This window comes from Hyperolius riggenbachi, chromosome 1, assembly GCF_040937935.1.
Source record: "Hyperolius riggenbachi isolate aHypRig1 chromosome 1, aHypRig1.pri, whole genome shotgun sequence".
NCBI lineage: Eukaryota > Metazoa > Chordata > Amphibia > Anura > Hyperoliidae > Hyperolius > Hyperolius riggenbachi.
This window is the reverse complement of record NC_090646.1, coordinates 190,209,531-190,231,664: the sequence shown is the minus strand read 5'-3', so window position 1 is coordinate 190,231,664 and position 22,134 is coordinate 190,209,531. Positions and strand designations below refer to the sequence as shown.

Below are 22,134 nucleotides of genomic sequence, written 5' to 3'. Positions count from 1 at the left end.
GGCAAGTAAAATAATGGCTACTTACCCGGGGCTTTGTCAAGCCCCAAGCATGTCCCTCGCCGCAGCTCTGCGGTGAGCCGTTCGCCGCCGCTGCCTCTCGGTCCCCAGCGATGAAGTCAGGCCGACCTGGAGGTCGGCCTGTACTGCGCAAGCGGCGCTGTCAAACACCGCCACAAGGACTGGAGCGTACTGCGCAGGCGCAGTACTCTCCGGTCCACGTGGTGGTGATTGAACCTCCAGGTCGGCCTGACGTCGTCGCCGGGGACCGAGAGGCAGCGGCAGCGAACAGCTCACTGCAGAGCTGCGGCGAGGGACATGCTGGGAGCTTGGGGCTGGACAAAGCCCTGGGTAAGTAGCCCTCATTTTACTTGCCAATGCCGGATAACTCCTTTAAGGGCCCTTTTGCACTAGCAATTGCAATCACAAACCAAGTCATGGCAGCGATTGCGATTTTTCATTTGCATTGCATTATCCCTCTTAAAATCGCTCCAGAATGAAATTGCGATTTGCAAAATCGAATAACTATAGTGGAAAATACTTCTCATGATTTCTATGATAAAGTAGCAACCCTAGAGATTTAAAAATTACTAGCGATTTGCGATTCAGCTGTGTAGTGGAAAAAAAGCCCTAATCACTTGCACACTATATTGTCAGTTAGACTGTGCAACTGCTGTTCAGGAAGTAAACATGTGTTTATGCATGTAAACATGTACAAATAAGTATTTGGTCCTTTAAGGATAGCAGCTATTACTGTAAGTGGTTTCTATATTATACAGACAATCTGGGCGCACGGCCCAATCACTGAATCAGGTGCTGCCTTATACCACAATGTAAAATTTGCTGGTATGGTACGCAGAATGACTAAATTGGGCCCTAGAGTTTAGGTATTATATAGCCAAACTCCATCTGCTAGGGTACAGGTATAGCAGAGCTACGTTATAGGCTGCGATGGAGCGATATCCGTTATGGTGCTTGGAGGCATTAGGCTCAATTTTAGGAGGCTTAGTGCTTGGTGAAAGAGGGGGGGGGGGGGGAGGTTAGATTTAATAGTGTTGGAGGTTAGTGTTTATTTAACATTAGAAAGCAAGAACAGCATGCAAATTCCTGATGCAAAGCCATTATTAGAATATCATGAACAATGCAAATAACCGAAATCCTGGTTCTCAAATTCACATGTGCTGTTTCTATCCCCACAAGATGATGATATCTTGTCAGACTGGGCCTCAGCGTTCTCACTGTAATGCCACGTACACACATGCGACAACGATCGTTCGTTGTCAACGGCGAACGAACTTTTAATTGATGACAGAACGACCTTAGTAAAGTTAGTTTTAAAAGGTGTGTAACGATCAGATCGTTAGAACGAACGTTACATCACGTAAAAGTAACTATTGCGCCTGCGCATAAAAATGAAAAGTTCCATGGAGAAATAGTGAAATGTGCTTGTCAAGCCTAGTACGAACAATCGTTTCCAACGATGTACTACTTTTGCAAACAATCGTCGTTGGGAAAAATCCGCCAAGCTAGATCATTCGTTTTGAACGATCTAGCTCGTCCGTCGTTAGACTTCATGGTCGGTGGCTGCTTTTTTTTCAAACGATCGTCATTTGAAAGGATCGGGGAACGATCGTTTCAAACGACTATAGTCGCATGTGTGTATAAGTAGAGAGCATGTTATATACCTAGTTATACATGTTTCTATTCTTTACTTCAAACACCGTCTCAGAGAGATATGGCAGGAGGGTCAGCAGATCTGGAACATGTATTGAAAGTTACTTCCTAAAGAGATATCTGATCATAGAGCGGTTGGACTATTATTTAATCAGATAATACTCTAGCTGTTCCCAAGACTCTCCAGATGTTGGCTAAATGATTCCGTTGCAGTAAGAAAAGTTCTAATAGAGCAGTTTCTACTGGCAGAGTAACAAGAGCTCAGCAAGTTTAGCCACACCATGGGAGGCAGACGTCATGGCAAGATAACTGTTTAAAGGCAGAAAAAAAGAAAAAAAAAAAAAAAGTAGAAAAAAAAATGTATTGGAGATAAAAGTGAAGAAGCCTATGCCAACTGGCAAAAAGCCACTTAAAAAATTCAGACAGTTAAAAGTCAGAAGTCAAACATTACCTGATAAATAAATACGGTAATGTTTGAACTAAAGGAACCCACTGGCAAATTGTTGGCATGGTGAAGGCCCAACATATCCTCTGCACGGTTTACTGATAACTGATCTTGCCAAGTTAGCAAGTGTATTAACAGTAATATGACTATCTTTTATGCTGTGCCCCAAAAATTTAATTTCACCGATTAGGGGATATCGAAGCAATACAACATTTTGCTTTGAGAGGCTGAAAGTTATGGAATAAGACACAGCATTGCATGAAGTAAAAAGCGCAAGCGCCCATTCACACAAGCGTTTTGCTGGCGATTTCGGCAAAACACTTAAGTGCTAGCGCTTTTTAAAGCACTAGTGCCATAATACCCTATGGGCCTGTTCTTACTTGGCCAATTTTCGTTAATCGCCAGCAAATTTGTATCCTGCACCATTTTCAGGCGATTTCCCGGCGATCTCGTTTAGTGCTATAGAAGCGCTAATCGCGAAAAAAATCCTCAAGTGTGAATTTCGATTTTTTCGCATTAAACGCCAGAAATCGGCTGAGCAAAATGCTAGCAAAAGCGCTATCGTTTTGCATTTTGCAAGTGTGAATGGGGCCTAAAGTCAGTTTTGCCATAGGGAAAATACCAGGAATAAGATTTTGCGTGCCTTAGAAAAAAAAAAAAAAAATGAAAATCCTACAACAAATTTTACATTTTACACAACTCTTTATAAGAGTTATTAATAGTGCTTTCAAAACCATGGAGATACCCTAAACTTTAACATCTAATTGCCCTTAAAAAAAACTTTTAACACAATACTGGAAAATGTAAACCAAAGTTTTAGCCAATAATAGTACTGCATGTGGAAGGGAGATTTGGTTGACAGGAATAGAGACCATTTAGTAGCAACAGTCTTATGCTACGTACACACATGCGACAACGATCGTTCGTTGAGAACGACGAACAAACTTTTAATTGATGAAAGAACGACCTAAGTAAAGAGTTTTAAAAGGTGTGTAACGATCTGATCGTTAGAACGAACGTTACATCACGTAAAGCAACTATTGCGCCTGTGCATAAAAATGAGAAGTTTCACAGAGAAATAGTGAAATGCGCATGTCAAGCCTAGTACGAACGACCGTTTCCAACGATGTACTACTTTTGCAAACGATCGTCATTGGTTAAAATCCGCCGAGACAGAACTTTCTTTTGTAGCGATTTGGCTCGTTCGACGTTTGCCTTAATAGTCGGTGGTTCGTTTTTTGTAACGATCGTCGTTGGTAAAGATCGGGGAACGATCGTTACAAACGACTATAGTCGCATGTGTGTACGCACCTTTACACAATTGAACGCTCCTGTATTGGCTTATTTGGGCCGCAGTATGCAGCTTGGTGTGTGTGATGGGTGAAATGAACACAGACCCTGCTAACTCTTCTCCCAAGTGAAGATTTTTTTTTTTTATATAAAAACATCCGGTTTTAGACCAGTATTAGGTTTAAAATGAGAAGCCACAAAAAGATTACTAACGAAAGCATTAAAGATCAACTGTAAGATGGGATAAAATAAGTAACATCTATCCAAGAAAATACATAGGAAGAGAAAACACTCACCTCATTACCACCAACAGCTTTGGTCAGAATTACTGCTGAGGAGACTGGAGGAGGCATACAGCTTACTGTCTGTAGACTGAAGCAAAAGAGCATCTTTAGCAATAATTAAGCAACGTATTGCCTTATTACCAATTTAAAAGGAAATGTTAATGAATGTGAAAAAAGTATGCAAGCTCTCAAGTGGAGAGACAGGTTATAGTGTTAATGCAACAGGGAATATAAATTAAAAATGTTCATATGTTGACTTGAGAATACTTTATTCCCATATATATTATTAATGACAGCCATCTTTGTTTTAGCTTGGTAGTCAGAAAATTAGAAGACAGACTTAAAACTGCTGATAAAAGATGTTACAAATTATATTGCAATTATAGCTTGTGTGAGAGAGTTTTTAGACTGTGCCTATGCTCCATTGGTATACGTTCCAAGAATGAGACATTGTCTAGGACATAGCTGGTGGTTTCATTCTTTATTAGAGCAAGGATTTCTCAACTTCATGAATTAGGCACTGGAGTGGGCCACTTCTCAAGTAACCCCCAATAATTCATACCCATCGTTCTACTCCAGCATGCACATGACGGTCACGGTGACGGGAGTGCGATTGAGGACGCGCACTGCCAGGGCCACGTAGGCACACTGAAAATGAAACAAACTGGCTGTGGGGGACTGGAGGATCAGTGATTGATGGCGAGTGCGCAGGACATTTGCAGGGGGCTGGTGGAAGCCCCAGGTAAGTGACATTTTTATTTTTACTCAGTTAAAGAGCAACTGTTAGCCCTCATATGCCCCCTATAAGAAATACATATGTAAGTAGATAAATGCTTGATCTAATTACATAATAGATGTATTGCACGGTCCATGTTTTGGATTTTTATTTTTTTTTACTTTGACTTATTCTCCTGGCAGGGGCCATCTTGTGCCCTCCAGGTTAAAGAGGAGGCAGTGCAAATAATTTAGAAGGGAACTGCAGCGCCTGGAACCATTATTAGGCGAGTCTGTGTGCAGCTCCTTTATCCTTCCCCAATATTCAGCACGGGGAAGAGGGCGAATGCTGCGGGTGGCAGGCGGCAGAGACGGAGCCGACATGCCTCTGGAGGAAGGGGGCCGAGGACAGTGACAGGAGACAGCCTCTGGCCTACCTCCCTGCGCTCTAACATCAGCTGAAACATAGACAGTGAAGGGGAGACCAGGCGGCCAATTACAGTGCAGAGAGGTGAGTGACAGAGGCTTCAGCCAATCAGGCTGATACAAAATTTGCCATGTAACTTCTCTTTTGCGTCTGTGTACCACTATAGAGTCTGGGGGCATGGGGAGAGAAGACTTAATTGGGAGAAAGTAAGAATGATTTTAAAGTTTTGGATTTCCCTGGTTAGCATCCTTTTTATCTTTTTAACAGCCTGCAATAGAAAATTAACTTTGAATTTAATGCCTAAACAGTTACTCTTTAAAGCGGACTATAACCCTGCATTTCAACTTTGCTCTAAAACATTATTTAGAGCATATTATATGCAACCAGCATTTTTTTTTTTTTACTAGACCAGCATTGGAAGGGTTACACAGAGTTTTAAAGTTCCTGGAGATTTCTGCAGACGCATCCGAAGCTGAAATAGATACATTTATGTAAACAAAATGTATCGAAGTGTTGGATGTGACTCATCTCTCTGACTGAGCTGGAGGACAGCCAAAGTGTGTAACATTCAACACTTAGATACATTTATGTAAACAAAATGTATCTATTTCAGCTTCGGATGCGTCTGCAGAAATCTCCAGGAACTTTAAAACTGTGTAACCCTTCCAATGCTGGTCTAGTAAAAAAAAAAAAAATGCTGGTTGCATATAATATACTGTAAATAATGTTTTAGAGCAAAGTTGAAATGCAGGGTTATATTCCGCTTTTTAAGGCCTCTTGCACACTGCAAGCGATTCAGATTCCGCTTTTTAATCGGTTTTTACTTCCGATTCAGAATTGCAGTTTGCTCCCTGCACACTGCAAATCGGAATCGGATGTAAAAACTGATTAAAAAGCAGAATCTGAATCGCTTGCAGCGTGCAAGAGGCCTAAAGCTTGATGGGGGACTTACAAAATGTCTTTTAACTTTCTGAAGTCGGTGTCTCCAATTAGCTTCCAGTCTCTATGTGCTGCATCATACTCTACGTGCTGTGTTGACCTGTATCATAACTTGCTCCAGCAATAATGCTGTAGTGCCCCAATTCCAAATGTCTTTATGCTAATTATTTTTCAGGTATCAGTCTACCTGAAGTGAGGCCTGGGAGATTACGGTAGTTAAAATAGACCATCTGTGGGCCTTGGGGAAATGTACGCCCCTATAGAAAGTCAACATGTAAACTATCCAAAACAAAAAAAAAAGCAATTTCCTATTACTGACATTAGTGATCAATTCCCAATACTCCCAACAACCTCAAAATGCACAAAGGAGTCTTGCTGTGCCATAGTGATTGCTAATCATGATGACCACAATCTCTAGTCATTCTGTCTAAACAGCATGAGGGCTGGAAGCCACTATAGCCATTTTTTGAGCATTTAGGGAGCGCTTTAAATCGCTAGTGTTTTCCCTAAATGCTCTGCCAATGTAAATAAATGTAACAAATTCCAAAGTAGCTATTGCGATTATCAAAATCGCAATCGCAGGACAGGCAGCATTTTGGGAGCGTTTGCGCTTTAATGTAATGTATTGAAGCACTGGCAAATCACTCATGAATCGCTACACATAGCGATTTGAGTGCGATTGCAAGCTGTAATAAAATTCTGATACATTGAAAGGATCAATCAGAATTAAAATCGCAAAATCGCTACACAATCGCTGGCAAAAAGCTTACACTTTTAAAAATCGCTCCCAAAAGTGCCAGAAAATGCTCATGAAATCGCTTACAAAACTCTGAATAAAACCGATAGCGATTGCGATAGTGTTTTGCGATTTGTAGTGTGTTCCAGGCCTGAATGTACATCTCCCTAAGGCCCCATTCACACTAGAGCATTTTGCCGCGATTTCAGCAAAATGCTCAAACGCTAGCGCTTTTTAAAAGCACTAGCGGTATGATACCCTATGGGCCCGATCTTACTTGGGCGAATTGCGCAAAACGCGTAGCCTGTACCATTTTCAGGCGATTTCCAGGAAATCGCATTTCAGTGCTATAGAAGCGCAAAACGCGATCGAGCCAAAATCGCCGCAGTGTTCAGTGATTTTTCCGCGTGAAAAAGCGGAAAAAAAAAATCACTCCTGCAAAACAGGTGTGAATAGAGCCTTAGGGAGAAAAAAACGGCATTCACAATAATCTGTGCTGAGGAAGACTGCAGGACCTTGTAAGGTTTGGCAATACAGAAAAAAAAAAAAGTTGAAAAATGATCTATTGTTGAGTCATGTGCTGGTAGGCGTAGATGCAGAATTCAAAATGTAATTTTGATGATGTATTACACAAGTGATGCAATAAAGATTTTGTGCAGATTCAGTTTGGAGTAAATCAGATTTTTGTTTTTCAGGCGTGTTTCAACCTTTCAGAATAACGCTGTCTTTTGTTGTCGATCTTAAAATGATGTAGAAATTCTGCAGTCTTCCTCTCCACTAACCTGGAAACCAGTACATTAGTGCAGAAGCCTTTGCACATGCTTGTACATATGCACATACTGATTAGTTATAGTCAGCTGAGCAGTGTAGAACTGGACACAAAGTGAACATATAAGGCAAAGATATTCTCAACAAAATATCCATCATATATTCATCGAATGCAAAGGAATGGCACTAGACAAATCTATGCTCTAGCATATACAAATACATTGCAGTCATTTTCATTACAAAGCATGCACTGTGGAGTAAATTACATGCAACAGTGCAATCCAAATCTCCAGCGAAGGATCGGCACCACAAGCAGTATTAATAGCTCAAATACTTTATTTAGATCATTAAAAGACCAGCAACAGTGCAATAGGAAACAACCCAAGCTGTATAAACATCAATTGCATAACTATCATTTAGGGCCCGTTCACACCTAGGGCACTTTTGCCCTTTTTTCAAGCGCCGGTGATTTTGAAAAGGGGGGGGGAAAAAAAAAAAAAAAAAAAAAAAAAAAAAAAAAAAAAAAAAAAAAAAATCGGCCTAAAAAGCTTGTGCAATGATTGCCAATGAGAGTGTTCTCATCTGAGCGGTTCGTTTCCATTTTCTGCTCAATAGAAGGTATAGGGAAATTGCAAAGCGCTTGAAAAAGTGTTGTGTATAGCGATTTCCTCAGCGGTTTGATGAATAAATACATTGTATTTACTCATTTCCGGGTCAGAGTTCACTTCCTTGTGCCAGGAAGTAGAAAAAAAAAAAAAAAAAAAAGCCAAATCGCTCTGCAAAAGCGCTTTTAAAAACCGCAGTGTCCACCTGAGCGCTGAGAGTAGAGGGGGGGGGGGGGGAAGAGATGCACCACTGCTCACCTGCTGTATCCAATCCCAACTTTAATCCATTTAAATCATGATCAATGCGCTATAGATTTTCGGCAGAGTCGATGAAGGTGATCAAATCTGTCAGGGAATATTGAAACAAATATGGTCTGCTTTAAGCTGCCTGCCTGCTTTAAAGAGAACCCGAGGTGTGTTTAAAGAATGTTATCTGCATATGGAGGCTGGATCTGCCTATACAGCCCAGCCTCTTTTGCTATCCCAAACCCCACTAAGGTCCCCCTGCACTCTGCAATCCCTCATAAATCACAGTCATGCTGTGAGGCTGTGTTTACATCTGTAGTGTCAGTCTCAGCTGCTCCCCCACCTCCTGCATAGCTCCGGTCCCTGCCCCCATCCCTTCCCTCCAATCAGCAGGGAGGGAAGGGATGCAGGCGGGGACAGGAGTTCTGCAGGAGGCGGGGAGAGCAGCAGACTGACACTATAGAGATAAACACAGCCAGCTCTGACAAGCTGTTTGTCAGCAGCGTGGCTGTGATTTATGAGGGATTGCAGAGTGCAGGGGGACCTTAGGGGGGTTTGGGATAGCAACAGAGGCTGGGCTGTATAGGCAGATGCAGCCTCTGTATGCAGATAATATTCTTCAAACCCACCTCGGGTCCTCTTTAAAAGTGACCCAGAGAAGGCGAAATCCAAAGTTTTTTGTTTGTTTGTTTTTTTTTACTTACCAGGGGCTTCCTCTAGCCCCATAAGCATGGATGCGTCCATCGCCATCCTCCCATTGCCCCCCGTTCAGCAGTAATCAGCCCCGGTAATAGAATTTAACCACTTAAGGTCCACGGGCTTAAACCCCCCTAAGGACAATTTTTTTTTTTTTTTTTTTTACAAAATAGGCTACTGCAGCTTTAAGGCCTCGCTGCAGAGGGCTGTACAACTCAGGACACAAGTGATCCCTCCCCTTTTCTGCCCACCAACAGAGCTTTCTGTTGGTGGGCGAGGATGGCTCCCAGGATGTTTGTTTATTTTTTTTTTTATAAATATTTTGTTTTTATTTTTATGATTTTTTTTTTTTAAAAATGTATTACTTAATCCCTTCCCTAGCCAACGATCGGCTGCCATAGGCGCGCACAATCTCCTGCAAATCCCCGCCCCAGGACTTTACACCGACCGGTGTTGGGCGGTCCTTTGGCTGGCGCCGCGTCCACTCCCATCGTTGTGATGCGATCGCACACAAGTTAAGCCTCGGTAACTGGCTCAGTCGGCTACAGTCTGAGTCAGCCGAGGTCTTCTGCGCATGTGCAGAAGACCCCGGCTGCCGTCACTCAACCTGTTACCAGAGCTAATTAACGGAGGACAGCGAGGGACGCATCCATGCTTATGAGGCTGGAAGAAACCCCAGGTAAGTGTAAAAATAAATAAATAAATAAACTTTGAATTTCGCTGTCTATGGTACACTAAGTGTGTAATTTAGTGTTCCACTGAAGTAAAATGATGAACAGGCCAGTAAACCAATTAGTATTATTCAAAAAGAGACTTAATATGGCAGCCTCCATAGTCCGTTCAATACAAGGTCACTTTAAACAAAAAGAAAAGCATGCCTTTCTCTTATCTTTTCATTCTGTAGACTGAAGAGAGGATGCCCTGTGGTTTTCATCAGTATCACTGTATGCTCCCCATTGCTGGTTCTGTCTCAGATTAGCATACCTCCAGCGAACTGAAAAATGTACTTTTTCCAGTTGTCACTTAAAGGACAACTGTAGTGAGAAGAATGTGGAGGCTGCCATATTTTTACCCTACTAAACAATATCAGTTACCTGGCAGCCCTGTTGATCTATTTGGCTGCAGTAGTGTTTGAATAACACCAGAAACAAGCATGCAGCTAATGTTGTCGTTGTCAGATCTGACAATGTCAGAAACATCTGATCTGCATGCTTGTTCAGGGTCTATGGCTAAAAGTATTAGAGGCTGAGGATCAGCGGGATAGCCAGGCAACTGGTATTGTTTAAAAGGAAATAAATACGGCAGCCTCCATATACCTCTCACTACAGATGTCCTTTAAGCTCCACGCCTCAGGCCCCATTCAGACTTACTAAACGCAAAACGCCGGCGATTTTTGCCAGCATTTTGCAGGAGTGATTTTTCTGCAATTTCACGCGGAAAAAAAAAAGACTCCTATTAGACCTACCGGTAATGGAGTTTCTGATTGTCATCCGGGACAACCTGAGATCCGGTCCCGCCCCGGATCTATGGAAACACGAATCCAAGAAGATTAAAAGCCCCCGCCCACCCTCCATCCTCAGTGCGTCTGAAAGTATATAAGACTAGAAACACCAAGATGAAGGAAGACATAAAACACCAAAAAAGGTGAATGTACTAGATCCCAGTGATCTTAACTGTAACAAGAAAGGTGCGCAGTCGAGATAGGGAAAGGGTTATAATGTTTGTCCCGGATGACAATCAGAAACTCCATTACCGGTAGGTCTAATAGGAGTCTTTCTCTAATTGTCATCCGGGACAACCTGAGAGATAAACAAGAAAGTCTTTATAGCAAAAAAAGACTAACCTAGGGAGGGACCACCGCCTGGAGCACCTTTCTGCCAAACGATTGATCTTGTTGAGACAGTACATCCACTCTGTAGTGCTTGATAAAAGTTGATGCACTTGCCCATGTTGCCGCTTGACAAATTTGTTGAATGGTGGCTCCTGCTCTTTCCGCCCAGGATGTAGATAGAGAACGGGTTGAATGAGCCTTAATATTAGGTGGTAAGGGACAATTACTACACTCATATGTTATAGATATGGTCTGTCTAATCCATCTAGCAATGGTCTGTCTGGATGCCTGCTGCCCCTTATTTTTCCCTGAAAATAAGATAAATAGGCTGCTTGACTTTCTAATTTCTCTTGATCTCGAAAGGTATACTAGCAGACATCTCTTTACGTCCAAACAGTCAAATTCTTCCTCCTTCTGTCCCGAAGGGTTGCCACAAAAGGAAGGAAGAATAATGTCCTGAGACCTATGAAACTCAGAGACTACCTTAGGTAGATAGGCCGGATCAGTCCTGAGCCCGACACTATCAGGGCAAATGATTAGAAAGGGATCTTTGATAGATAACGCCTGTAAATCACTTATACGTCTAGCCGATGTAATTGCGATCAAAAATGCTAATTTCAAGGTAAGGAATTTCATCTCAATCTCTTCAATGGGTTCAAAGGGTGCCTTTGTTAAACACTTGAGGACCAGGGATAAATCCCATTGTGGAAATACTTTCTGTCTTACTGGTGTAGACCTCTGTAGTGCTTTGAAGAAATTCTTTACCAACTCTTCCTGCGCTAGATGCCTATCTAATAGTATTGAAAGTGCTGAACATTGAACCTTAAGGGTACTAAGTGCCAACTTCATGTCTGCACCTTCCTGAAGAAACTCTAAAATTGAACTAGTCAAATTCTGATCTCTAGTTCTAGTTCCACACCAGGCTAGATAAACCTTCCAAACCTTTCGGTATATCTTCTGAGTTACTGGCTTTCTACATTTCATTACAGTGTCAATTACCTTCTCCGAAAGGCCCTTATTCCTCAAGATTACCCTTTCAGGATCCAGGCGGCCAGTCTGAATAACTGTGGCCTGGGGTGGATGAGAGGACCCTGGATTAGCAGATCTGGCCGAGCTGGCAGGAGAAAAGGCGGAGCCACTGCCCACCTCCGCAGGGTCGCATACCATGGTCGTTTCGGCCATAGTGGAGCTATCAGGATCATGTTCCCTCTCTCCCTTTGAAATTTCCCCAATACCTGAGGTAACAGTACTGTTGGAGGAAATGCATAGGAGAGGTTGAAGTCCCAAGGGAAGCTGAGGGCGTCCAACCCCAGAGATCTCTGGCACCTGTGCAGGGAGAAAAATTGGTCCGTCTTTGCATTCGTCGGGGATGCAAAGAGATCTACCTCTGGGATACCGAATTTGTTTATCACCATCTGAAAAACCTCCGGATGAAGTTCCCACTCTGACTGATTCACCTGATGACGACTTAAAAAATCTGCCTCTACATTGAGAGTCCCCTTTATATGGATCGCCGACAAAGATAGAACCTGAGGTTCTATCCAGTCCAGAGTCTCTGAGCATAGGCGCCTGAGCTCGATTGATCTCGTGCCTCCTTGTTTTGCCAGATAAGCCACCGTCGTGATATTGTCGGAAAATACTAACACGTGCTTCCCTTCTATCAGGGATTGAAAAGATAGAAGTGCTTTCTGCACTGCCAGTAACTCTCTGAAGTTGGACGATTTCTTTGCAATTTGGTGCGTCCAATGCCCCTGAGCATAATGGCCCAACATCGTTGCGCCCCATCCCCAAGAGCTTGCATCTGTAAAGATCTTTATTGGTTCCTCCTGTCTCCAAAGACGTCCTTTAGTTAGATTCTGAGAGTCCAACCACCAGACCAGACTGGACTTCACTACCTCTGGGATAGCTATCTGTGAGTCTAGGGAAAGTTTGGACCTGTCCCAATTTGCCAAAAGCAGAGACTGGAGATCTCTGCCGTGGTGTTGGGCCCAGGTGACCGCTGGAATGGATGCGAAGAACAATCCTAGAACTCGCATGATCTGGCGAAGAGAACTCTTTTGCTGTCTGCATAGCAGATCTACTTCCCCCTGGATCTTTGCAATCTTTTCGGGTGGTAAGTAGATCCTCCTTTCTATCGAATTTATCCTGTATCCTAAAAACACAATCTCCTGTGCTGGATTCAGGGCTGATTTCTTGTAATTTACTAACCATCCCACTTGGGATAGGAGGGAAATCACTGTATCTCTGTGAGCTCTGGCCAGAGCCTCTGTTTCTGCATACAGGAGGAGATCGTCCAGGTATGGGACAATCGCTATTCCCTGTATCCTGAAAATCTTCATAACCTCTGCTAATATTTTTGTAAATATTCGGGGTGCCGAGGCTATCCCAAAGGGAAGGGCCTGAAATTGGAAATGTCGAATCTGGTCCTGAGACCTGATTGCGAACCTCAAAAACCTCTGATGGCTGGAATAAATGGGAATGTGCAGATATGCGTCGGAAAGATCTATTGACACAAAATATTCCATGCCCTGTAATAGGGCCCTCACTGAATAAATGCTTTCCATCCTGAACTTCTTGTAGGTCAGGAATGGGTTGAGAGATTTCAGATTCAGGATGAACCTGAATTCCCCATTTGCCTTCTTTACTAGAAAGACATGGGAGTAGTAACCCTGGAATAATCTCTCCTGGGGTACTGGAATTATAACTTTCTTCTCTAAAAGTTTCAAAATTTCCATCTCCAAACCCCTGGCCTTTTCTGGGTCCTTTGGAGTTGGATTCACAAATTTTCTTTGTGGAGGGGGGCTTGAAAACTGAAGACGATAACCCATCTTGATTATCTGAAAAACAAAAGGATCGGGATTTAACTTTTCCCATTCGACTTGAAAATAAATTAGCCTCCCTCCAACTGGTAAATCGTCATTTACTCGGCTTGGGGGGCTCCGTCTTTCCGAGAGAACGCCCCTTTTCCTTTCCCTTTGGGAAAGGACCACTTCCTCTGCACATTCCTATTTTTTTGGGAAGGTTAGAGTCCTGTTTCTTGGGAACAAACGGTCTCTTTCCCTTGAAACTCTTCTTTTTGTTAGGAAACTGCTTCCCTTTTTCTGCTGAACGGGATAATACTTCTTCCAGACCAGATCCAAACAAGAGACTACCCTCAAATGGAATAGAACATAATCTGTTCTTTGAGGTCTGGTCCCCCTCCCAGGTCTTCAGCCATACTGCTCTCCTAGCCGAGTTAACGAGAGCCGTAGTGCGAGCTGATACCCGAATCAGTTCCGTAACCGCATCCGCTAAAAAAGCGACGGCTTTAAGGACGACCGGCAAGGACGCCGCATAATCCTTAATCGGAGCACCCTTAGAAATCTGATCAATAAGATCATCCATCCAAATTCTAAGGTTTCGGGAAATACAGGTGGCTGAAATACCTGGGATGAAACCAAAGGCAGCCGATTCCCAAGCTTTTTTGAGTAGCGCATCAATTTTCTTATCCATCACATCCTTGAGGACACCTGCGTCCTCAAAGGATAGATCCGAGTCCTTAGAATATTGGGACAGGGATGCGTCAAGTTTAGGACATTTAGTCCATCTTGTTGGGAGTCTGGGAGGCCACAATAGCATCTATGCAAGCCTGACAAATTTCTTGGGGCTTCTAAGGCTATTTTACTATTACATAAGCTACATCTTTTATATTTAGCTTGAGTGGATGTAGTAGTAGTAGTAGTTTTAGGCTCAGATTTTGTCTGCAATAAAAACAACAAAGACAAAGTACTGAGATGCCATCCTATACATTACATTGTCAAATGTGGTAGTAGGAAAGATATCCTCCAACTGGAGGCTTACCCCACTGGACCCTGATGGCAGGACCTGCGAAGAGGATCTGGGAGCAGAACTCGCCACTTCCGACTCACGCTGCTGCTGATGCTGCTCTCCCCTCTGAGGCTGCGACATCTCACCGCTGCCGCCTGCAGGTCTGATCGGAGACGCCAGGACCACGCTGCCTCACTTCCTGGCTTTCTCCAATGTTCCTCCTCCACGCCCACGTCAGACGCCACGCGACGTCTGACCTCACTTCCGGCGTTCAATCAGCTCTCCGGATGCGCCTTGCAGAGCCGGCGTCTGATGGAGGAGGCGCGGCGTAACGGCCATACACCACGCGGAAGCCGTACACCGCTCCAAGAGGTCTGTAGTCCGCGCTGCTGCTGAGGCCGCCTCTGCTCTGCCTGCTGCCGCTATGGACCACACAAAAAAAACCTCCAGCGTACTCAAGACTCGCCCTCTGGTGAGTCCAGAAAACAAAAAAACGGGAGCTTTGCTTCTAAGGTGTTTCCGTGGCGGAAACACAGATGAACTGAGGATGGAGGGTGGGCGGGGGCTTTTAATCTTCTTGGATTCGTGTTTCCACAGATCCGGGGTGGGACCGGATCTCAGGTTGTCCCGGATGACAATTAGAGAAAAATCGCTGAACACTGTGGCGATTTTGGCGCAATCGCGTTTAGTGCTTCTATAGCACTGAGACGCGATCCCCGGGAAATCGCCTGAAAATGGTGCAAGCGACGCGTTTGCGTTTCGAGTTTTTGCCCATTTTTGGGTGATTTGCAGCAAGTAGCACAAATCGCCCAAGTAAGAACGGGCCCATAGGGTTTCATTACACTAGCGCTTTTAAAAAGCGCTAGCGCGTCAAAATGCTCTAGTGTGAATGGGGCCTTACTCTTCGGCCTGGGACCCACTAGCAGTGCTTTTCTAAGGACTTGTGATTTGTAAAGCATTACATTAGCAAGAGCTTTTCAAACCACAAGCACTTACAAAAGCACATCTAGTAGGTGCGCTGAAAGGTAGTTTGTATGCTGAAAAACACGTTTAAAAGTACCCCTGAAGCGCTAAATTATAAATTATAATCTTATTTTTCATGCTGTCATATGTGGTGCTGTGACATACCTCACAGCACGGTCCTACCTCTCCAGTGCCCCCTGTACCCCCGCCCCCCACGCTGCTCAGTCAAAATATTCGGCTTGAGCAGATGGTCGATGATGGTTGGGGAGGAACGGTCAGTAATTCCTCCTCTCTGCCTGACCTTAGGAACACCCCCTCTACTCGTCACTAATGGTTCCTATATGCACAGCGCGCTGGGGAGCTGAGCTGCATACAGTCTAGTGTACTATCATGCCAACCTTAATTACCTCAAGCCTTCAATTAAAATGCTTAAAGTGTTAACTAACTGTGCCACAGGAAAACATGGGCATTACTTTAAAAAAAAATATTGTCCTTTCATTTATAACTGAGAGCAACCGGTATAGTGTAACAGGACCCTTACCGGTCTCTTTTTTTAACCAAATGTGATAGGCAACCTTACTAACTAGGAAGAGGCAGGGACAATCATAGTAGATGTTAACAAGTTTAAAGTGACACTGAAAAAAACTGATATAATGAATTGGTTGTGTAATAGGAATAATTCATAGAACATTAGTAGCAAAGAAAATAGTGTCTTTTTTTTTTTTTTTTTTTTTTTTAGGGCTATAGTGGTTTTTTATAACATTGCATAATTCTCTAATAATTGCACAATACACTCAGCATTTTAAATGATTTCACAGAGCAAGCTAGTGACCCATTGAACTTTTCTCTGCAAATGAACCATAAACAAAGAAGAAACAATGAGAGACAGTTAAGATAAGTGCTTCAAAATACAGTGCTGTCCACAACTTTATAAAGTCGCAGAGCTCACAGAAGATAACAATTGAAGTTTCTTAACTCTTCCTGTACTGGAAACAATAAGAGACTCATATCTGTGCCAATAAGGTTTTATTTCTTAGCTGTACTACACATACAGTACAAATAACAGAAGCTTATTTTCACTTCAGATTCCCTTTAAGAAGTGAGTTTTCTCTGGGCCCTCAGATTTCCTCTCACATTCCAAAAGCATCCAGATAAGTTAATTGGCTACCCTCATATTGGCCTTACACTACGACAGGGACATATGTCCGATGGACAGCTAGCAACAAGTGTAAAATGCTGCAGCAGCACTATGTAAATACTAAATATAGTAATAATAAAATTGCTATTTCTGAATCTTGGATTCAGAGCTCCCAGCCAGGAGTACTCGACAGGCTGCTTGAAGTTGTACGTAGGAACACTTAAAGAGACACTGAAGCGAAAAAAAAATGATGATATTATGATTTGTATGTGTAGCACAGCTAAGAAATAAAACATTAAGATCAGATACATCAGTGTAATTGTTTCCAGTACAGGAAGAGTTGAGAAACTCCAGTTGTTATCTCTATGCAAACAAGCCATTAAGCTCTCTGACTAAGTTAGTCGGGAGAGGGCTGTTATCTGACTTTTATTATCTCAACTTTTCCTGGACTATTTACTTTTCCTCTGTCAGAGGAGAGGTCATTAGTTCACAGACTGCTCTGAAAGACTCATTTTAAATGCTGAGTGTTGTGTAATGTGCACATATTATAGAATGATGCAATGTTAGAAAAAACACTATATACCTGAAAATAAAAAGTATGAGAATATTTTCTTTGCTGCTAATCTTCTAGTAATTATTCATAGTACAACCAATTCACTACATCATATTTTTTTTTTTCGCTTCCAAAGTCCAAATATCTGATTTCACAAGAAAATTTAAGTCTCCACAGTGATGATCCACAGCTGCAATTACTTTCTGGCTGGGCTGCAGAGGAGGAGAATATGAATGAGGAGGCATGATTTAATGTATCCTGCTAGGACTATTGTCTTAGGGAGTTCGCTTCTTTTCTTATTCTTCAAGTGTTGTAATTCAATGAAGGTTTGAATGATTTCCATGATCATTTCTATATTCATCCAGACTCCTACATCCTAAGGGAGTTACCATTTTAAAAACCGAAATGCATTAAGCACTTGGAATGATTATACAGGACCAATTTTGAAAGTATTTCTGACATACAGACAGCAGAAGGGAAGACTGTACATATGCAGTGGAATGGGAATAAAGGGCACTTATTAGTGCTTAACGAAGAGCTCAGTGTCACACACAAGACGATGCGATTTAAATATAAGAAGGTTTCACGCTCGGCATGATGAATGCAACTGATTGGCTGATGTGTTTAGCTTAATTTCTCCTGACATCTTAATCCTTCCTACCCGTCAGTTAGCCCCTGAACATTAACATAAGTCAGGCACATCAGGCATAAGAAAGACTTAAATATTCTACGCGATATCCGTGTGAAAGTACATATTTGCGACCATCCTGTAACACTGTGCAAATTGTTTTAACTATTACTTGTCTCTTCTGTGAATATTAATGGCATGTGTCTTTTCCCACTGAAAAGCTGGCATTTAAAGAAATACATGGATTTAGAAATGAGTGGCATACTGTGAGGACGACTTTACTTTTATTTAATGCTCATCTAAATACACCATCAATTGCTCATGAATAAAGCTTCTGCAGCTAAAAAAAAAAAAAAAAAAACACCTCTTGAAAATGTGGATCACATGATCATAATCAGCTGTATACTAGAATGAGGTTTCAAGCTCTATGGGTAGAGCTGCTGCTGTTACCCAGACTGGCTTACTCTGCTGTTCAGACTGCAAGAGTGAACCCAGGCAGGAGGTCTGATTCAATCCCAAGAGAGTGAAGACTCGCTGTATGCCAAGTCCTTCATCTCGCCACCATCGTCATCTGCCAGTAATATAGTGCTATTCAGTTTTCAAGTTCTTGCTCTTAACGTCTTACTGATGTTATCCTTACAAATCACTTCAAGCATTACGAGGAGACTAAAGGCTCATACACACATCAGACCAGTCTTTGGAAAATGAAAGATCGCAGACCAATTTTACCCCCTTCCATGTAATATGAGAGCCATACCTACACAGTCTATTCTATGGAGCTGAACTCCCCATCAGACAGAAATCTTTGCAAGATGCTGCACACACAGATGCTGTAGACATTCAAAAGATCAGTATCTGCAAAAGATCTGTTCCTGCAAAATGCATTCATAGTTATGAGATCTGCAGATCATCATACACACCTTGTTTAACAGACATTCATCTGCAGATCAGATTCACCAGGATGGATTTTCAGATCTGCAGATGAATGTCAGTTAAACAAGGTGTGTATGATGATCTGCAGATCTCAGACTATGAATGCAATTTGCAGGAACGGATCTTTGGCAGGAAGAGATCTTTTTCAGATACTGATCGTTCGTGTCTGTACAGCATCATTGTGTGCAGCATCTTGCAAAGATTTTTTTCTGATGGGGAGTTCAGCTCCATAGAATAGACTGAGTAGGTATGGCTCTCATACTACATGGAAGGGGGTAAGATTGGTCTGTGATCTTTCATTTTCAAAAGACTATGGTCTGATGTGTGTATGTGGCCTAAGGGCGTGTGCACAAATTCAATTTTGATTGGTAAACAATTAGCTAATTTTAACAGCTCCAGGTAGCATGAGGGCCAATGGATTACAAATATTAAAACAGATTGTGTAGGCAAACACTGCTACTACAAGGAAGTAGTAAAATTGGCCTAGGATTGGCTATTCAAAATTGGACAGGTGTATGCAACCCAAGGGCCCTCCTGCAGCTCATTGAAGGTTGCCAGGACTCCAACCCCATGTATAAGTCAACCCCAATATTTGAGCCTCATAAGCTGGAATTTATAGACTCAAATATAAGTCGACCCAGGAAAGTTAATGGATGCACTTAGGGACCAGGACAAGTTCATCCCTGCACTCAAGGACGAGGTGGGGTTAATGCATAAAGTATTGTAGCCATTAACCCCTCCTGGTCCCCAAGTGTAGCCTCAAGTGCAGAACTTATCTCCCCCCGTAATCCGTCTGACCAGGATCTCTTCCCCCCACCCCTTTGGTAATCAGTGTGGCCAGTATCCAGTATTCACTCACTTACCCCACCTCTCTCTCTTATCCCCCGTGCCTATATGCAGAGTGGCCACAGTGAAGGTTGCTTCCCTCTTTCTATTTGTCCCCCAAGGGTGCCCACTTCTCTCTCCTCCCCCATGCCTATTCCAACACCAGGCCCTTCATATCTACTACTATGCAGCTAGGTCAGCATGCATTGCTACCAGTACCCACCCACAAAAATCAATAAAAAGGAGCATAGAAGAAAACTAATTCCAAATAAATGGAACCCCTAAAATAAAGAAACACAAGAGAGTACCCCACCTCTTCCCAAGACAAAGCCATTTTAAACAAGCCAAGGGCTTTGATTGATAACATTAAATTTCATATTATTGTCATCTGTCTTCCACAGCACTGACCATTGCTTCTGTGTTATAATTTGTCTGTGAATAGTAAATAGAAAGGCATTTAGACTGCATGTAAGCATGGCTTTGGCTGTACTCAGCATTACACAGCCTAACTAGGAACCAGAGCGGTGGAGTCTGTACAAAAATCCTCAGACTCCTCAGGTTAGTATTCCACCAACTCAGACTTCTCTAATTTGCATATTACAATCTTGTTGATTGAAAGTATGTAACATAAAATGCATTAGGAATTTTAAGAGACCATTGAACTGAGAGGGATAAGGAGGCTGCCATATTTATTCCCTTTTAAACAATACCAGTTACCTGGCTATCCAGCTGATCTCCCTCTAATACTTTTAGTCATAGACTTAGGCCTCATTCACATAATATGCGCTTCCGTGCACATTTGGAAGTGTATGACGTGGTAGCATGCAAGAGTGGCAAAAGGGAATAGACAGCCCTTCTGCCGTTCACATCAAATGCGCTGCGCAGCAGTACGATGCGCTATGATGCACTTGCGTACTGCTGCATGCATTCTGCCCGCAAGCGCAGAGCTGACTCATTCACTGTCAATGGATGGGATCAACAGTGCAGCAGGTAGCAGCGCAGATGGCGTGCAATAGCACGGCCATCTGCGCTGCATAGATGTGAACGAGGCCTAAAACTAGTCCTTGGTAAGAGTACTTGTAGAAGGTACAGGCAGGAACAAAGAATCAGGCCCTAGGCAATGTAGGGTACATGTAAGAGTTATGTGCAGGTACTCTGCAGGAGAATGAGGGGATTCTTCCTCCATTACACATTCTTCATGTACAATCTGAACCAGGTTTATGGGTGATAGACAACACCTCTGTGTTCATTGTGCACAACATTCTCAGTGGATTCCCTACAGCTCTGTGGGGAGTGCATATGTAGAGTATAGTACTACTGTGTAACAAAGTAAACCTGAGACAGATGAAATTAAAGTTTAATACATACCTGGGGCTTCCTCCAGCCCCCTTCAGGCTAATCAGTCCCTTGCTGTCCTTCTCCGCCAACTGGATCTTCTGCTTTGGGGCCAGGCACTTGAGCCAGTCTGGCGTAGCGGGCATGCACACACTCCGCCAGGAACGTACTACACCTGCGCAGCACTATTGCACAGATGCAGAATGCTCCTGGCTGTGGAAGCGGCATGCGGCCAGACTGCGCTGACTGGCTGAATTACCGGGACTCATAGCAGAATCTTCTGAGCAGAAGATCCAGGTGGCGGAGAAGGACAGTGTGGAAAGAATTATTAAGATTTATTTATTAAGATTTATAATTAATCACATGGTATATTTTTTATATTCTCACGTGGCTATAAGAATCACATTTATATAATCAGACCAGTGTGCTAGAGTGACACTTTAAATAAAGAGTTATCACAATATCACTGAATATATGTTATATAGGTTTTTGAACCATTTACTGTGCACAGTTGATTATGTCCTTTGCAGTGGAATTCCAGTTTTCCAGAGGACAAAGGAGCAATCCGAAAGGGCAGTTTCAACCAGTTCTCCGAGGGCAGGTCTGACTTTGAGAAACGAAACTAGAAACTGACTTCAGAAGACTTTCTCCAAAGTTGACTTTCACTTTCATGGAGGACAGAGAGAAGTCAAGTAACCCCGCCCAAAAAGGAGGACTGAGTCACCTTGATATGATGCTGATTGGATACTTACCAGAAAGAACTGCCCAAAAGGAGGAATACTTAATCATATTAATTAGGGTTTAAGACTCTGCACACCAGGGAAACTGCACTTTCTCCTGCTGAACTGAGCTGTGTTAGTTGCGGTTTCTATATGCTGGCATGTGAGAAAGTCCTCGGCTGAGTAAATAAAGATTTCTATGTTTTTGGCAAATATGGAGAAGTCTCATTGAGTAAGGTAATTTTCCTTTAACATCAGCGAGGGACTGATTAGCCTAAAGTGGGCTGGAGGCAGCCCCAGGTATGTATACAACTTTTCTTTTCATCCGTCTCAGGTATCCACCAAACCAAATTTTAACAACATATCAAATTATTTGATTTCATGAGCAAATTGAGTGAATGAATTTGCAAAAACCAGCATCAACACAGAATTATTAGCATCTCATTGGCCATCTCTATTAGTGGCACAGCTACACATCAGGCTTTATTCTTACAGCATAGATGTTATTTAGTATATATAAAAAAAAAGATTCCTGTGTACACATCATATATACAGTCACAATCAGATATGTATATACGGGG

General features: G+C 42.7%; 1 protein-coding gene across 2 annotated transcripts in view; it reads right to left on the bottom strand.

The window, feature by feature from the left end:
• SLC10A7 (solute carrier family 10 member 7) overlaps positions 1-22,134 on the bottom strand; it is a 230,139-nt gene that overhangs the window by 163,445 nt on the left and 44,560 nt on the right. For both annotated transcript variants that reach the window (XM_068269740.1, XM_068269731.1), the window contains exon 4: positions 3,703-3,778. In XM_068269740.1, coding sequence (XP_068125841.1) covers positions 3,703-3,778 — 76 coding nt within the window. The remainder of the gene's footprint in view (positions 1-3,702; positions 3,779-22,134) is intronic.